The sequence below is a fragment of the Cylas formicarius genome, unplaced genomic scaffold (assembly GCF_029955315.1).
Source record: "Cylas formicarius isolate icCylForm1 unplaced genomic scaffold, icCylForm1.1 PGA_scaffold_5__7_contigs__length_24384050, whole genome shotgun sequence".
In the NCBI taxonomy this organism is placed as follows: Eukaryota; Metazoa; Arthropoda; class Insecta; order Coleoptera; family Brentidae; genus Cylas; species Cylas formicarius.
In genome coordinates this window covers 6,228,973-6,246,976 of record NW_026844341.1, presented here as the reverse complement: position 1 = coordinate 6,246,976, position 18,004 = coordinate 6,228,973, and the positions used below count along the sequence as shown (strand labels likewise).

The 18,004-nt window shown below is 33.6% G+C and overlaps 1 protein-coding gene across 1 annotated transcript in view; it reads left to right on the top strand.

Moving 5' to 3' along the window:
• LOC132702206 (RYamide receptor-like) overlaps positions 1-18,004 on the top strand; it is a 147,945-nt gene that overhangs the window by 21,925 nt on the left and 108,016 nt on the right. Inside the window, exons 4-5 of the mRNA XM_060670708.1 lie at positions 5,356-5,560; positions 12,121-12,189. Coding sequence (XP_060526691.1) covers positions 5,356-5,560; positions 12,121-12,189 — 274 coding nt within the window. The remainder of the gene's footprint in view (positions 1-5,355; positions 5,561-12,120; positions 12,190-18,004) is intronic.

Sequence of the window (18,004 nt, the reverse complement as noted above, 5' to 3'; positions counted from 1 at the left end):
ACCTGGATCAGTAGCATCGCAACACAATTTTATACGAGGCAATCAAAATTTGAAAAAAAAAACCTCAATTTCTGCCTGAACTATGCAAAATTGGAATAGGAATTTCTTAAGAAAGTCACCTTCATTTTAACCAACCATTCCAAAAATGTCGAAATATATACCTACTTAAAAAGCAAAAAAAATGGGACACCGTGTATAAAATTATAAAATTTTGTATCTTCAGGAAAGTCTAAGAAACTTTAATATGAACCTTTTTTTCGTATCTCTTATGGGTTTCCAGATCGCAGAGTGGATCGTTTTATTTGGCACACGGTGTACAGTATGTTATAGTACAGTATATTTTTCGTGAAGTGGAAGGCGGCACAAGCAGAAATGTCGTAAGTGTACACACACACATACACACACCCAAACCAACGTGTACTCTGTATCAAGAGGTATTATTTAGTATACCACAATTTTTGTTAAAATACATATTTTGGCAGATATTGATGGTGCGCCACCGATTTTCCTTAAAATACAAAATATTCTTACAATCTGCAATCATTTCTAAAGAAAAGTTATTTCTTGATTTTCGCTTAAGAAGATAAAAACTTCTTGTCTGCATGGTCATAACAATATGATAGCATGCAGAGAAGTATTATCATTATTATTTCTTACTTAAGTAATTGTCTATGTGTTTTATTCAAATACCTCAACAAATCGAAGTGGGAATAGGAAGTACGTAAACTCTGATGTGTAATTTGGAAATCTTTATAATTATTTCGTATCATTGCAGTAGGCCGTGTCTGTAACAATTATTAATTTTGTTGGCAAGGCAAGGTTGTTTGACAGTTGTTTGACATCAGTTTAAAATATCCGAGCATTGTTATTTTAAAAAAGAATAATAGAGATTACTAATGACAAGTTTGCAGATATGCATTGTATGTTTGGTTTGACTGCAGTGCGCTGGAAGCTGGGCGATTATATCAAGAGCGCTTTCCTAAAAGAATCATACCAGATATACGAGGCAAATAATCATTTTAAAGAGGCCCATCCGACTGTAAGAACTCCAGAAATTGAAGAAGCAGTTTTAAATTCTCTTGATGAAAATCCTGAACTTGGTTCTAGAAAAATTAGAAATAATCTGAATATCTCGCACGTGCTGGTTTGGAAAAATTTGAAGGATTTTGTATGATACCCATATCATATTCAACTAGTCCAGGCGTAGCTTCCCCGAGATTTTCTGTTGCGTTTGTCAAGAAATATTATTTACAGATGAAACTAGCTTTTCCAATCAGAAATTTCTACAATAACCATATTTGGGTCGCAAGCTCAAACACCATCAGCAGAACAGTTTTCGGCAAATATTTGGCTTGGAATTGTTGTTGTTTCAATTGGACGCTTTTTCCTGCCAGAAAAGCTAAATGACCGAAAGTATGTCCGGATTTTAGAAGAGGATTTCGCAATATTGCTACAAAAGTACCATATTTAATTAGAACCAGATTATGGTTAACACTGAAGTATCGTGTAAGAGCTTCCTGCGATTTAATAGGAAACATTGGAGGTAGAGTGCGCAGCAATATGAGGAAAATTGTTTAAGCGTGTCTCCTTCAACTTTCTTTACAAAAAGGTGGTTATGTGGTAGTGTTTTTTTTTTTAAATAACAATCGCTCATTATTTAATTTGTTGTTAGGATGTTATGTTATTTTATTAATACTGTAAAAGTAAAAACAAGCGTCTTCTAGTTTTTTTTTTCTGAAGGACACCAGTTGGTAACTAAAAACTATATATTTTGTTTTAGATAGATATTTATTTTTCATAAAAAAAGTTTTCTATTTAAATAGTGCAGTGACGACCTAATTAACCAACAATATGTTCATAGACAGTCAGTACCAGGCCACTGATTTCCTTAAAACAAAATGTCATTTCCATTTATTTACGAGCAAATTTGATCTCTTAATTTTGTTTAGTCAGTCGCACAGTTCTCACTTAAAAATAAAAACTAATTTCGCGATGTTGATATGAGCGTGCAGAGAATAGGAGTTTCTTTTTTCAAGCGAAAACTGTACATTGGATTGAAAAAAATTCAGCTACTAAATTTCCCTAGGAACTATGGGAGATTGTAAAAATAATTTTTATTTTAAGAGAAATCAGTGGCGTACTATCAATATCTGCCATAATAGACAGATGAAATTACGTACGAGCACCACTGGTGTTTTTTTAAAAAAATGTGGTACACTGATTAACGCCTTTTGATACATAGTACGTGAGTGACAAAAAACTCAATCAAAACAACGGATATTTCTAATAGAAAATGTATATCTTTGATTTAATTTTTTTATGATTGGGCCATGGAAAATACAGATTTTTTTACGTACATTTTTATTATTTATTTATTTTATTAAAAAAAAGTCCGCAAATTTCAGAAATGTTACACGATATTTTAAATTTAGGACAAAGATAGCTGATTGCTTGAATTCGAACGAGAAATTCACTCATTTTTACACAGTGTTTGATAAATTTTGGGCAACCTTTTCCCATGGCCTACTCATAAAGACATTAAAATTAAAGATATATATATATATATATATATATATATATATATATATATATATATATATATATATATATATATATATATATATATATATATATATATATATATATATATATATATATATATATATTGAATTTTAAATAGCTATTTTTGAAGATCCCAAAGCATTCCTAATTAAACTATTAAAAGTCATACATGATGTTCCATTAATAAAACACAAATTTGTTTTATATATCATAATATACATGTCCAGAAGGCGAGTACACCACTGATTCCTACGTTAAAAACCATATCCAGAGCAGTTTTCGCCAGAGAGAAGTCAACGCATAACGGAACTATAAAGGGGGTCTAAAAATTTTTAAAATCGAAGATAGCTTTTAAATTTCCATTTGTGGTGCATTTTATTTCATAAACTATAAGTATCAATTAAACAGCTATTTAAAATGGTTTTGCGCTATTTAGTGTGTGACATCAAAAAGCGCACGTTGATAGCTTTGAAATGATCAAGAACGCAATTGCCTAAATCAATTGGAAAATCTGTTCTATAGCGACGAGCATGCCGTAACCTAACCATTTATAAATATTTATTCATGTTAGCTGCGGGTTTCGACTCATTTTTAGTGTATCCTTTGAATATGGTGTCTTTGGTTGTCTTGATAGGCTTGTAGTATTTCCAAGTAATAACGAAAATACTTTTACTGACTATGACTATGAAAGTTTGCGCTTATTAATAATATTTAAAATAAAGCAGTACAAAATTAAATAGGAAATTCAGCACTGTTCCCTTTTTGAACAAATGCAATTGGAGGGTTTTAAGAAGAAAAATCTCTTTCTGAACGAGATAGAGCAAAATCGACTTACTTGTCAAGGGCTCGATTTAGAAACTTAGATCGTTTTAAATTTTTGAGCCTTTGAAAATTGCCCATAACATTTTATTTATGAAAATTTTGAATTCAGATAAAACCATTTATGAGACAACTGAGAACTCTATAAAAAATCTGAGCACACCACTGCATTTGCCTAAAAAATGCCCTGGTTCAGAAATACATTTTTTCTGTTAAGACACTTCAATTACGACGACCCTGTACATATTTTGATAAATTCCAGTGTATTTTAATTCTTTTTTGAATCAAAATTCCTAGCAAATAAATATGCTGCAATTTTCTGAACAATATATTTTTTTAAACTATAGACTTTGAATTTCTAACAGTATTAATTTTTATGAACTTTTTTCGAAGGTTTCTTACCAATTTAGAAAATTATAGATTTTATTTATTTTAATGTTGTTTGATCTCGAAATAATAACCTTTAAATAATTTTGGTTTAAATATATCGATCAATTAAGTCGTCATTCAACGAAATCACCACATGTTCAAATTTCTATAAAAGGAGAAGGTGAAGATAATACCGCTAGGCTTTTTCAACCATAAAATTTGTTTCGCTTTTCTATCACCCCATTACCATTCTAATGGGTGTTTTTTTCGATGTATAGAACTTTAAGTTGGCATTACTGTTCAAGATGGCTACCGATTTAATAGCTGTCAAGTGAATTATCAGTTTGGTTTGGCAAATTATCATAAACAGACTCACGCCTGAACAACGCTTGCAAATAGTGCAATTTTATTTTGTAAATAATGATTCTGAATGGAATACACATCGCGCACTACGTCCATTTTATCGTCGACAAAATCGTCCATCAGAGCAGTTAAGTCGATTAACCATGGAACGTTTTCGCACCACGTTTACTCTTATTGATAACTCGCATCCCCAGAGACGCTGTACGGTGCGTACAGAAGAAGCTATTACTGCTGTAGAGCGTAGCATTAAGGAAGACCCGAATGAGTCGGCCATCGAGCACAGGAATTGGATCTGTGTCCATCCACTTTATGGAAGATTTTGCGGAAGGATCTTGGTTTACGTGTTTACAAAATCCAACTCGTGCAAGAATTGACGCCAAACGATCATCAACTAAGGAGTAGACCCAAAACGAGATTGCCGTTGTTCCCGATTTTCATAAGCGAATTTTGTTTAGCGATAAAACGCACTTCTGGTTGAATGGCTACGTCAACAAACAAAACTGCCGCATTTGGAGGGAAGCTAATCCTCAAGTGTAGTCGAAACACCGTTACATCCAGAAAAACTGACTATTTGGTGCGCCTTATGGGCTGGTGGAATCATTGGTCCGTACTTCTTCAAAAACGATGATGGCCAGAACGTTACAGTCAATGGTGATCGGTATAGAGCTATGATTACTAACTCTTTCATTCCCGAATTGAATAACCATGATGTCTAGGAGATGTGGTTTCAACAAGACGGCGCAACATGTCACACAGCTCGTGTCACAATCGATTTATTGAAAGACACGTTTGGTGACCACCTAATTTCACGTTTGGGACCTGTGAATTGGTCTCCAAGATCTTGTGATTTAGACCGCTAGACTACTTTTTGTAGGGCTATGTAAAGTCATTGGTCTATGCGGATAAGCCACAAACGCTTGACCATTTCGAAGAGAACATTCGCCGTGTTATTGCCGATATACGGCCACAAATGTTGGAAAAAGTCTTCGAAAATTGGACTACATCCGCGCCAGCCGTGGCGGTCATATGCCAAGAATCATATTTAAAATGTAATGCCACAAGATTATCTTTCGGATAAATAAAATTCATGTCAATAGAATAATCTATCTTTGTTTTATTGCAAGTTAAAGTTCTATACATCGAAAAAAAAACACCCCTTAGTTTAAATCGTTTTCACTGGTATTATAGGTACTAAGTTACCCTTTCCGTTATATTCATTTGGCAATGTCAAAATCTGCGTAGGTACTTATGCCAGGAGGATTTTTCGTCGGTGGGCTTGGAATACCATTCGCTCTACACCACCGTGTTGATGGTACTCCAGTACATCATACCCTGCGTTGTGCTGTTGTTCACCTACGTCAGCATCGCAGTGGTGGTCTGGTGTCATAGGATACCTGGCGAGGCTGAGAATATCCGGGACAAACGTCTGGTTCGCTCAAAACGAAAGGTATATACAAAATGTCAATAGAAAAAATGCGATATTTTCTGGAAAAGATGTGCCGAATATACCATTTTATTAACGAAAAATTCCGCAGCAAAAGGGTTTTCACTCATATGAACTTTGGTTCATGATTTATTTTAAAGTAACAATAATTGGCAAAGATGCTTTATCACAAAAGGTGCTCAAATTTTCTTCCGTGCTGCTCTATGAATTGCATACCATGCTTGTAACGGAGTGGCGTTATAGATTCAATATTGAGAGCTGCAAGTCCTTTAACTTATGACTATTACGTGCAATTATTTGTTGCAGTTAAGGGCATGTTATCCCGGTCTGTTATTATGTCCTCTTCTAAAATGTGTATGTAACTTTCAGCATTCAAATTTCCAAAATAAAAATTTGTAGTTAAGGAAGCAATGTTGATTCAAACTGCTACTTTTAGCAAAATTTTTAAATTAAGTGAAATGTCTTGAAAAGTAAGGGATTTAGGCATCCGAAGTACTTAATGAAAAATGAAGTGTTTTTAGGCCAATGAATGTTGCTTATTTATTTTTTTCAAAATTTGTGCAGCTATAACAGACACTCTGTATAATTTAGTTCGAAAATATCACATTGAGTATATACCAGGGATCTTTGGTTAAGTATAATATTAATTTCAAATGCCTAGGTTGAGTTTTATGTGTCCTATGTTGTTTGAAACAAATCCCCTTATATGACGAACAGAACCATGTGGAACATTAGATGATGAGGTAATATATAGAAGGTCCCATTTACAAATATATATGATATAACAAAAACTGTTTTTGACTCACCCTGTATAATTAAAAATATCTTTAACTTTATCAATCTTGCAACTTTGGTTAAAGAATCGGTTAAAGAATTCTGATGTCACTTCTGCAATGACGATCAAAACAGTAGCTTAAAGTCTTTAATTTGTCATATTTTCAATCTCGTATTGTGGTCTTGCGGCATGTCGTTAACAAAATTGCTGAATTAAAAAAGATAAACTGGAGACGAAAACCCACTAATAATGAAGCTATGGAAAAAAAGTACAAAATTCTAAAAAACCTAGTAAACAGAGAGGTAGCTGATGGACAATCAGATTTCAAAATAAATAAGAACTAAAAGTTCAGATTTTCACGAAATTATATATTTTGACATGACAATTGTTTCGACAACACCGTGTCTTTATCAAATGTCAATCAATAATTGGAATTGGAATGGGAATTGGAATGTTTTCTTTAATACTCCAACATAAAATATTTATTTATATTTGTTTTTATTTTTTATACGTTGTAAGTAGGCACAGTTTTCAATTACGTTCCGGCATTTCGCTTAATCACCGGACTCCGGAAAATCTGGTAAGCGAGAGCCGGCTCCAAAATTAGGGTTATTTTCGCCCTGAAACAAAACAAAAGATAATCGCCGTAAGATGGGCGTTTAGTAAAATCCGGCCGAACGAAAGCGAAACGGCGATCATCCTTATTACCCGAATGCATTTCAAAGGGGTTTAACCAAATTATGATCCGCGGGTAATTAATTACATTAGCTCGGAAATTTGACGTACGAAATTTTATTGGCCCCCGAATCAATCTCAATTTAAATCTGACGCTCTTTACTCTCAATGGATGTCGGTAATCGTGTCCCGTCGTCTTCTATAAGGATAGGCAACACTAACCCAAGTATCTTTTAATTTTTCAATTAAAGTTTTCTTGTCTCTGGGAGAAGGAGCTGATACAGCATACACAAAATAACTTCAAGTGTTATTTCAACTTTTTAATAGGCAGTTCCTTTAACTTCTCTGTTGGGAAATAAACCAGCGAACATCGGTGAATGTTTAAAACATTCACGATTAGGTCGCTGAATATAGAAGTTGTTTAATTTTTTTTAAATATATTTATGAAAATATCCATCTACAGCAAATGTTAAAATAGTAAGCAAATAGATAGGTGTTACAGTGAGTATTTTGTGTTGTTGCTGGTTTCTGTACAGCAGGCTTTATAAGGCAGGTCAAAAAAGAATCGTGAAAAAAATTGGAAAAACCTATTATTATTTCAAAAATATATAATATAATTTAATTTTGTTAAAGAAAATACCTAATTAAAATTTACAATTTTCAGAGATTTTTTTTGGATTATGTAAATTTTTTATACAATTCCAAAAAATATATTCTTGTAAATGACGCCCAACTTGACATGCAATTTTGGGTGTCATTTTGTGTCAAATTTGGAGGACCAATAAGTGACCGCCGTCTAACAAACGAGTAACAATATGTATGCCTTTCTTTTGAACAAATTTGTATTTTATTGACAATATACAGTCCACTTCCCATCGATTCGTCAAGACCACTTAGCCAACTGAAATGGTAATACAAAAATTGCAAAAACTACAGTGCTATAAGTAGAAAGCTCAAATGATTTTTCTAGTTTCTTTATTGGAAAAATTTGCAATAGGCAAGTCACGGTACTTTTCGCAAAATCGCACTTGTTCGTCACTTAGAAAGGACAATCAGTTTTCATCAACACATCACATAATTCTTTGTGAGAAGTCTCGTACACACTCATAACTTTACACCTAAGTTCAGCAAATAGGACCGCCAACTGTCAAAATCTTTACTTAAAAATCAACTAATTGATTATAGTAAATAAAACAGAAACTGTGATTTTATCAAAAAAATCTCACGCATTACTAACAACTAAACTTATTGATGATTATCGAGAATTCTCTAGACTGAGGAAGGTTTGTAAAGATCTTTCTCGCTGAGCATACCGAAATTTTGTTCAAAATACAGAGTCGAGCATTCCAGAAAATACCACCTTGTTCCCGGAATTTATTGGCAAAACTAAAAATACAAGTTTATACATCTAAATCTATATCGTCAACACACTTATACCAGCGCTTGAAACAATTTTTATATTCGATTTTCGGTATGCATCTCTCGCATGCGGAAACGCGTTCCCCGTAGTGGTTTTTTGACTCGATTGAACAGAAAGTAGTCACAGGGGGCCAAATTAAGTGAATTCGGTGGCTGTTAGATGGTATTTGTTGCATTTTGGTCAAAGAATTACCAATAATGGAACAAATTTTACGAGGTTTCTATCCCCAATTCTGGTATCTTTCGGTGAATTGCTTCACGCAAACGTCTCATAACGCCCAAATAATACTTTTTCAATCTGGCTTTCTGGTAAAATTTATGATGTACTACGTCATTAAAACCGTGAGCATTGCCTTCTTTTTTGACAGAAACTTTACTGCTACGCTTCGGAAAGCCAAATCATTAACCAAAATGTCTTGGATCCATATGCAATGTTCAAGTCCTCCGCTATCTCTCTAATGGTTAATTGTTTTCGTCGGTTTTCGATGTCGACTATCTGCCATTGCGTTTTTTTTTCGATCGACTCACCACCACTTTTGACCCGCTTCAGTGGTAGTGGTTAAACGACCGTTTTCTTAAGAGAATCGCCGAAACACTTTTCCGACATTTCCAGCGTTCGCCCGCCATTAAATCCGTTTTTAACTCAAAATTTAATGCAAGTTGTAAAAAATCTATAATTGTAATTTTTGCAAATGTACAGCTATGACGCTAAAATTTAAAGTTAATGTCAAAAATAGATGTACCAACTTAACAATAACAAAAGAACTTAAAGCACAACAATGGGTGCGCCACACGGTGGTTATTCCGGGAACTTTTCAATCAAGGGGTTATTGCACCATTTTGGAACTTTATAAATATACAGCGTAGGATTAGTGTTCTGCCAAATAGCCAAATTTATTTGCCGAAGGTTGGATTCTTGGCACCAATGCAAATAACTTGGACCAATTGTGGATGTAGTTTTTCACTACTGAGGATAGATTTAGGATTCAGACTAAAACAAGCATATGATAACAGAATCCTAAAAAACTGATTATTATTGTTATTGTATTTTTTTCTCCTTAACTTGTAACTTAAGCATTTACTTTTACTTTTTTGCTTTGCTTTTTCTAGGGTTATTGTGCAAAGATGGACTCCGTGAAATTCATAATAAATGAATAAACATATCGTGAAGAAGATATAACAAATGTATCGAGGTAACAGTGGAAAATTTAGAAGTTGTAAATATGTTCTGGCAGATCATGCATGAAAAGCAGGAACATTATCATTAGTAGAAAAGATTAAAAGATGCGGTTTTCAAAGTAGCGTGCGAAACTTTTGTTGAATTTTTAGGTACCCCATCTACCATCTCTGTTTGATGACTTATAGAAAAGCTTTATTATTTTTTATTATTTTTTTTATTTTTTTATTATTTTTTATTATATTTATTTATTTATTATTCTTTCCATTTAAAAAAGCACCCTCAAAATTTTCTGTATTTCATAATTTTTAACTTAGTTGTCTATGAATATTCAATTGAAAAGCCTAAAACATATACTGGAGACTTGTAAATAATACTTACTAACAATTCCAATGTTCAATATTTCTAAGCAAGAGAGTGACCCGGTTTGGAAATAAAACGACCTTCTAGCTCTCTGATAATCGAGATAAAATGTAAACATGTCGAATAAGTGGACACCCTGTACGGATCCACTCACCACGCATTATCGAATGCAAATAGGCTCCGATATTTTGTTTGCTGAGTCACTGAAGGTGTCAACGTTTGATGGCGACATTATAATTATCGTGTAATTAGGTGAGCCATTAGGCTGATTATTATGTCAAAAAAAATTGATATTCGACGAAACGCAAACCAAAATAATTTCCCAGAAGGATGAAGTACGTCGTCCTTTTGCATTTCTCTGCTGGTCCGTAAAAATACTGGAATCCAAGTGCAGTTTATGAAAACATCATAAAAACATAAGGGGATCAAATAATAATAATAATAATAATAATAATAATAATAATAATAATAATAATAATCAACTTTATTTCACATTGTGTCATAAATACATTACCTAAAAATAATATACCAAACACAAAGGCAATCGGCGTCAAAAAAGGAAAAAGCACCAGATATTGTTACAAATTTAAATTACATTGTATTTACAATTATTTATATTTTACAGAAAAAATCTTCTATGGAGTAAGGTTCTAACTCTATCTCTATATTTATTGTGTCTTTAAAGATTTTTAGATTTGCAATTGTTTTTACCACTTTGGGTAATTTATTATACAATCTCAGGCACATATAATAAGGACTCCTTTCAGTTAAGGTTAAACGGTAAATAGGGTAATTTACAATTAGGGTTTTGGTATTATCTATGAAATATCAGTAGTTCGAAATCCTTTCGATTTTTAATGCTTCATCAACATATAAAGCATATACAGCAAAAATACCTTCAGTCTTGAACACCCCTCTACAGCTCTCTCTAAATTGCATTTTTTTGACAATGCGAAGAGTCCTCTTTTGAACCACGAAAATTTTCTGTAGTTGACCACTACCCCCCCCCCCCCAAAAAGATAATTCCATACCTCATGCGCGACTGAAAGTTTGCAAAGTACATAATTTTTAAAGTTTCTTTATTATTATAATTTGCAACGACTCTAATTCCATAACAAATTGAATTTAATTTATTTAGCAGATAATCAATATGTTCAGACCAATCAAGAAATTCGTCAATTTGTAAACCTAAGAATTTAGTGCTATTTACAATACTAATATTTTCTTTACCTATCCGTATTCTTAATGGTATTTCAACTCTACATAATTTAGTTCTAAACATAATTAAATTCGTTTTCTCTTTGTTTAATATCAATTTATTTCCTAGAAACCAGTCATAAGACCTTGTAAAAATATCGTTGCCTTTATCACTAACCTCAGTGAGATTATTTCCACCTACAAGCAGGTTTGTATCATCCCCATAGCATATTATGTTCGCTTCTTCTGACTGTGTTACGAAATACAAGTCATTCACAAAAATGATAAATAAAATTGGACCAAGAATACTACCTTGTGCTATGCCCAGACTATTTTCCTTAATACCCGAAAAATAACTAGTTCCATTTTGGGTTATTCTTACTTGTTGTTTCTTTCCTATTAACAATTTTAGAACATTACCTCTTACACCGTATAATTCCAATTTTTTGAGCAATATGGCAAGTATTGCCAGAAGTTGACAACCGCAATATATAAACTATTTCTACAACACGAAGTCAGTGACTGAAAAAAAGTAATATTAAATAAACGTATTTTAAAACCAAATAAAGTTTAGTTGATTTTATTAGAATTCCAAAACTGATTTTATTACATTTTTACGTCAGTCAGCTCTTTAAATTGTAATAAACTAAACTTTATTTGCTCCGAAAATATTCAAATTTTACATCGATGCATTTGGAAATTTTCTTATCGAGACCCTTCTCAAAGATATTTTTTTAATTGAATTCTGTTCTAAATGTCACTGATTATTTTTTATCATTGCTTTTTTCAATATGAACAACATTACCTCATATATCACTAATTGGATGGTATTTGTGGTTTTATTAATATTCAACGGTACATAAATAAATTTCCTACTTTTGCAAATTCCTGAATCGGGTATATTTAGATTTGGCTATCCTTTTGTCACATGTCCTAGAAACTTTCTTCTTTTTCTAGATGATCAAAATGATGGTTATCGTGGTCTGCGTTTACACGATATGCTGGCTTCCTTACAACGTTCTTTTGGTAAGTTCCATTAGTTCCTAAATAACATCATAGGTATATATCGTAGATAAATGTTGGTTTGAGAAATATATATATATATATATATATATATATATATATATATATATATATATATATATATATATATATATATATATATATATATATATATATATATATATATATATATATATATATGATGACACTATATTCCGGGATATCATCCGTTCGCTTGTTGAACTCCGACTGGAATCCTGCAGACGTTTCGCCAAAATCTCACTTGGCATCTTCAATGCTCGCGCTCCTGATATAAACTTGAGTGTTTATATCATCTGCCGATGATGCCAACTTGGTTGGCGAAACACGTGTCCAGTGTTCTAAATAAAGTTGTGGTGCAGTAGTGGTTATAAAAGTAAGTTTGTTGATCTTCCACCACAGGTTCCAGTCTCCCCGAATATCTGACTATAGTTTAAAAAATGATTTTTCATTGAAAATTTTACATTAAAAAAAAAATCAAATAACAATTTTCAATACAATTTATCTATTTTCATATTATTCTTACTTTTGTATTAGGTTCTATTTAATAAATCCTGGAATAGTTAACATTTCAATTATCGACCATCTCTATAATTATAAGCATGTATATATTCCAATAAACTTCCAAATTCGTCTCGTTTCATGATATCGACGTACTGAAAAAAGATGGTTTTGTTTCTGACCCTGAAATCAACCGTATCAGCCACAGCAAAGTGATTCGTACCTAAAAGGAACGAAAAAAGGGCACGTAACAGAAGAACGGCGGTTCGAGTTCACGAAGTGCATCAAAACTCGGCAACAAAGAGGTCATGCGAATGCTGTTCCCGTTTGCACAACAAAGAAACGAACCGCCACATCGGAAGCAATTAATTTTTTGCGAGAGAGTAGCGAGTTTCATCCCCCGGACGGGCGATTAACGGTCATTCGATTATCCCTTTTCGAGCTCAAACGAAATCCACCAGACTCCGTTGCAGACCCGCTCCCGTTTAGAGCACGGATTAATGGGGGCAAAATAATTATCAGTTAAAATAAATTAGCGGAACGTAAGAAAAAGCAGGTAAAATAAGATGGTTTTTAGAATCGCGTTGATGCAGTCATCGCGTAGGTTATTAGTGAGCGCCTTGATCGATCGTTTCGCGGTTGGTTGCTGAAAAATGCGAGCATTTTCGTTCCCCGACGAAAACCTGAAGTTTCCTGAAGTTTCTCTTATCTCAACTTGACAGCAGTGTGTGCGTCGGATAGCTGTAATATGGAGGTATGGTCTGTCCATAGATATAAGAAAGTGACCAATTGCTTTTGAATGGGATTATCCAAGGGTGGTCATTAACATACAATGCAACAAGATTATTACCCAAAGTTTCGGAATTTAAATTCAGGTAAAATTGTGGTCCGCAATAGAAAATAATTTTATACCTACCTCTGTTTAATATACTTAGTTTCAGTTTATTAGCAATAATTCTTATTTCGTGTGTAATACAGCGTGTGTTGAATCGTGTGCGAATTATGCAAAATATGTGCGAGTCTAGTGTATCTCAGGAGATGCTCCCACCCAAATGAAGAAAACGCTATTCCATTGAGACTAAGGAAATTGTAAACAATGTTTATTTGACTCACATTGAACGTGGTGCCAGCAAGCAAGTATCTTTAGAAGAAACGGCCACATGGACGAAAATTCCAACATCAACTGTATGGAAAATTGTGAATAATCCCATTTCAGCGAGGAAAAAAAGAAGCGATGTTGACATTTTCTCGAGTGTAGATGAAAATGATCAAGACATGATACGGCTTAAAATGTACCAGTTATACGAGGAACAAAGCGTGCCTACATTAAATATCTTAATTAGGAGGCTTAAAAAAGATGAAAAACTGGTGTTAAATGTATCGGAACTACCTTATGGAAGTGTAATCAACACATGGGTTTTAGATTTAAAAAAATTGACAAAAGGCAAGTTTTAATGGAATCTTTTAGAATTCTGAAATGGCGACTGGAACATTTAGAAAAAATTAGGATTTACAGTGAACAACAAAGGCCAATTATTTACTTCGATGAAACCTGGTTCGACAGTTATGATACCCCGCAAAAGGGTTGGGTTGACTCAACTGATAAGTGTAAAACAAACGCGCCATCAAAAACAGGTACAAGAATAACTATTTTGATGGTTGGATTCCAAATGGACTTTATCTGTCTGCAAAAAATATTAAAGATTTTTCTCCGGGTTACCATGAAGACACCACGGCTGATTTATTTGAAAGTGGGTTTAAAAATAAACTAGTTCCAAACATTCCTCCTAATAGCGTAATTGTAATGGACAATGCAAATTATCACAGTAGACAGTTGACTAAAACCCCTTCCTCATGTGACACAGAAGCAAAAATCCAAAACTACATATATAATAACGACATTTATTTTCACGAAAATTATACCAAAAAGCAATTAATTGAAGTTCTACAAAGCTTGAACCTACGAAAGGAATACGTCTGTGATAATAATACCCTTAATAATAACCTTACCACTGTATATTTAATCCCATTGAACATGTTTGGCACCAACTGAAATTTGCCATTCGTCGTAACAATGTTTTTCCCCGTGTTAACTTCAATGTCCTCAAACTTATAGAAACCGAAGTTTTTAACATCCGTCCACAAAGTTGGGCAAATTCTGTTAAACATATAGAAAAAGCAGAACAATCGTATATCCATATTGCAAATAACATAGAACAAATAATAATCATAACAGGCGATGATAGCGATAGTGATACTAATACATTATGTGATTAATTTTAAGTAAGTTAAGTAGATAATAAAAATAATTTGTAATTTTATTTTAGATATAAACATAAATAAATAAATATTATTTAGTATATTTCCTAACAAAACCCCAAATAATTAAATTCTAAGTCTTTCCTTAATTCGTATCAGTTAGTCACTTTGTTATATCTATGAACAGACTTTAACTAAGCATCCAGCTTCCACGTTCCGCACAGTGAGAAATTGCTCGAGCCCAAAGAAACGCGACAGCTTCATATATATTTGAAGAGATTGCTTCGTATTGTTTTAAATTGATTGTACTGTGAATGTTAAAATTTTATATATTTTACGTGAAAGCACACCTTTTGTCAAAGATGCCTAACACGTTGAACGGATATCTGCATCGTTAGTTTTGGAGAATTCTGTCACTTTTCTTTTACGAGGGCCGTTCAATATAATTGTCCCTGACGTCGACTAAGACATGGTCACACTTTGGTATCTGCCTTTTTGCTTGCCAATCGGTTACGAATGTTAACTATCATCATAACGATCTACACTATGTCTACAACAATCTGGAAAAGGTTTCGTCATATACATTTTTTAATTGGATCTGCAGATCGGAGATATTCTGATCTTTTATCTATCTATCGCCCTCAAAGGGATTTTTTCATGTTCTCTTCTCTTCTAATCTAGCGTCAAGGATGAGCATGTGTTCCATTCCAGTGTTCACTAATGATGGTTCCATCCAGCCTGCTTGGAAGTCCCTCAAATTTATAAACATTTTAGACCAGCGCTTTCCAGCTCAGAACTACATCACCATTAAGTAATATAGCATATGAGAATATATTGGAAACTTTGAAACCTGCCAGTATCGTATACATCAAGTTTTTTGCAGAATTCTGTTTTTGAAAGTTACAAATACGAATAATTCTAGTTTTGCACTATGGCAGAACTTTGCTATGGATTTCACCATATACCGTTCCGACATAGTGTAGGTAAGGTTCGTTGTCAGTTGAACACCTAGAAATTAACTATTTTAGATGACCAAAATCATTATTTTTAGCAAACTATGTTCCAAAACATGGAGTTCTCCGAAGCTAAGTGGAATAACATCGCTATCGTCCTTTATCTGATGCTTACCATATGTTTGATCTCTGTGAAAACCTCCTATAGCTCTCTATCCTTGTGCCCAATCTCTCGTGTATACGAAAAGAAATTTTGAACATGTCATATTGTACCTAATGAGATTATACAGACGACCCTCAAAGTATTCTGGTCTCAGATAGCGTTAATTTGGTATGTTATTTTCTCTTCCAACAATTTTTTTATATACTTCGATATGCTGAAACAGTTTAGGTATCATATCATTCGAAACAAAATTTTCCAGGGATACTATGAATTCATGTTTTTTGAGGTGGATTTGAGATAGAAGGTGTAAGAAATTGTTGGTTCCTGTTGAGGGTGGTTGTTCAATGTTGTTGTCTTAAGTTTAATCAGGTAATGACTAAAACGTGTATTCGAAAGGATTCGTACTAGTGGCATGACACGCTTCTCGAGTTAGTGTTTGACGACATTCAATTTTTCTAATTCAACATTACGGTTACTAGTCTCAACACGGAAATCGTATCAAAGTTTACTGAAAGCTAGGGAAGGGCTTCGAACAATAGCCAATGTTGTCGAACCAACAAAGACTTGAATCGATTTCAGGCGTGAGAAACCTCCGAACTTGGGTAAATAATGGCTTATTCGTTTTGGATTAGCCAAAATTACGTAATGCGATGTTTGTCGAGGAATTGAATTCCAAGTGTATGTACAGATTATCTATATGAAAAATGCACGTATAGTGACAAAATCATAATATGGACAAAAATTTCGAAAGCAGATTTGATCTGTCACCTTCACCAAACTAAGATTCGTTCGTTCGTTCGTTAACCTTGATAGAGATCCTTGCAGACTGTGGGATATAAACTGCATTACAATCCTGAGAGTTCAAAGAATATATACCACTGGACCACAAAAATAATCTATTGAATCTCTACCTTTTATTAGAAATTGATTCAGTGTATTGTTCATTTTAAACGTTTTAGGTAAATTCCTACTTGTTAACAACTGAGCCAGATGAAATGAAATATTACCCAAAAAGATCAAGCATTGGGGTCTACGTTTTGTAGGTTTTTATTTTCATATATGATTTGGTGATAAATTTCAAAAATAACTCATTGATAAAACAAAATGGATAACCGTTATTGAATTGAATTGAATTGTAGTTATTAAATGCTTGCTTTAAAAGTGGAATGTTCAATGACCCGTAGAACAAAGAATTAAACGAAGCAAATTTATGAGAATGGGGAGAATTCTAGGAAAATTGCATCAATGTCATTTCTGTCAAATGTCAAATCTGGAATTCTTTTAACTTTTCGAGAAACGGTTCCTTCAAGTTCCTTCTCCGATGTAAAATATATTTTTCTACTCCCGTCTGTAAAATACCTAATTACCCACCGATCTAGCGTGCGGGAAGCGTCGCTTTACCACGTCAGTTTCCTTTCCCACGAATCCGAGCCACTTCGGACATTTCCGGGATTTTACCGCACGGATTTGGGAGCAGTCGAATGTTTTCGAGATATTTCCCACGCTTTGAATTTTGACTTTTGTCAATTCTGACGGTCATGTCAGCGAATGTATTCGTGTTGTTTTGCGAAAATGTACCCAAAAACTAACGGTCGTAGAAAAAGTATAGTATGCGACACGTTCGGTAAACTTCTTAACTCACTCGTTTATTAATCACGAGCTCCGCTGCGCTCCGCTTGTGTCAAATAAACTCGTGAGTCAAATGCCGTTTACCGCACTTGTTGCATAATATACTGTTTTTCTACGGTCTTCTGAAAAATACCTCATTCTACACCGATCTAGCGTCACCAGAGCATCACTTTGCCACGTGAATTTCTTGTCGCACGGATCCGAGCCCCTTCGGATATTTCCGGGATATTACCGCACGTATTTGGGAGCAATCGGATGTTTTCGGAGATTTTCATTTAAGGAATTGATAAAGCTT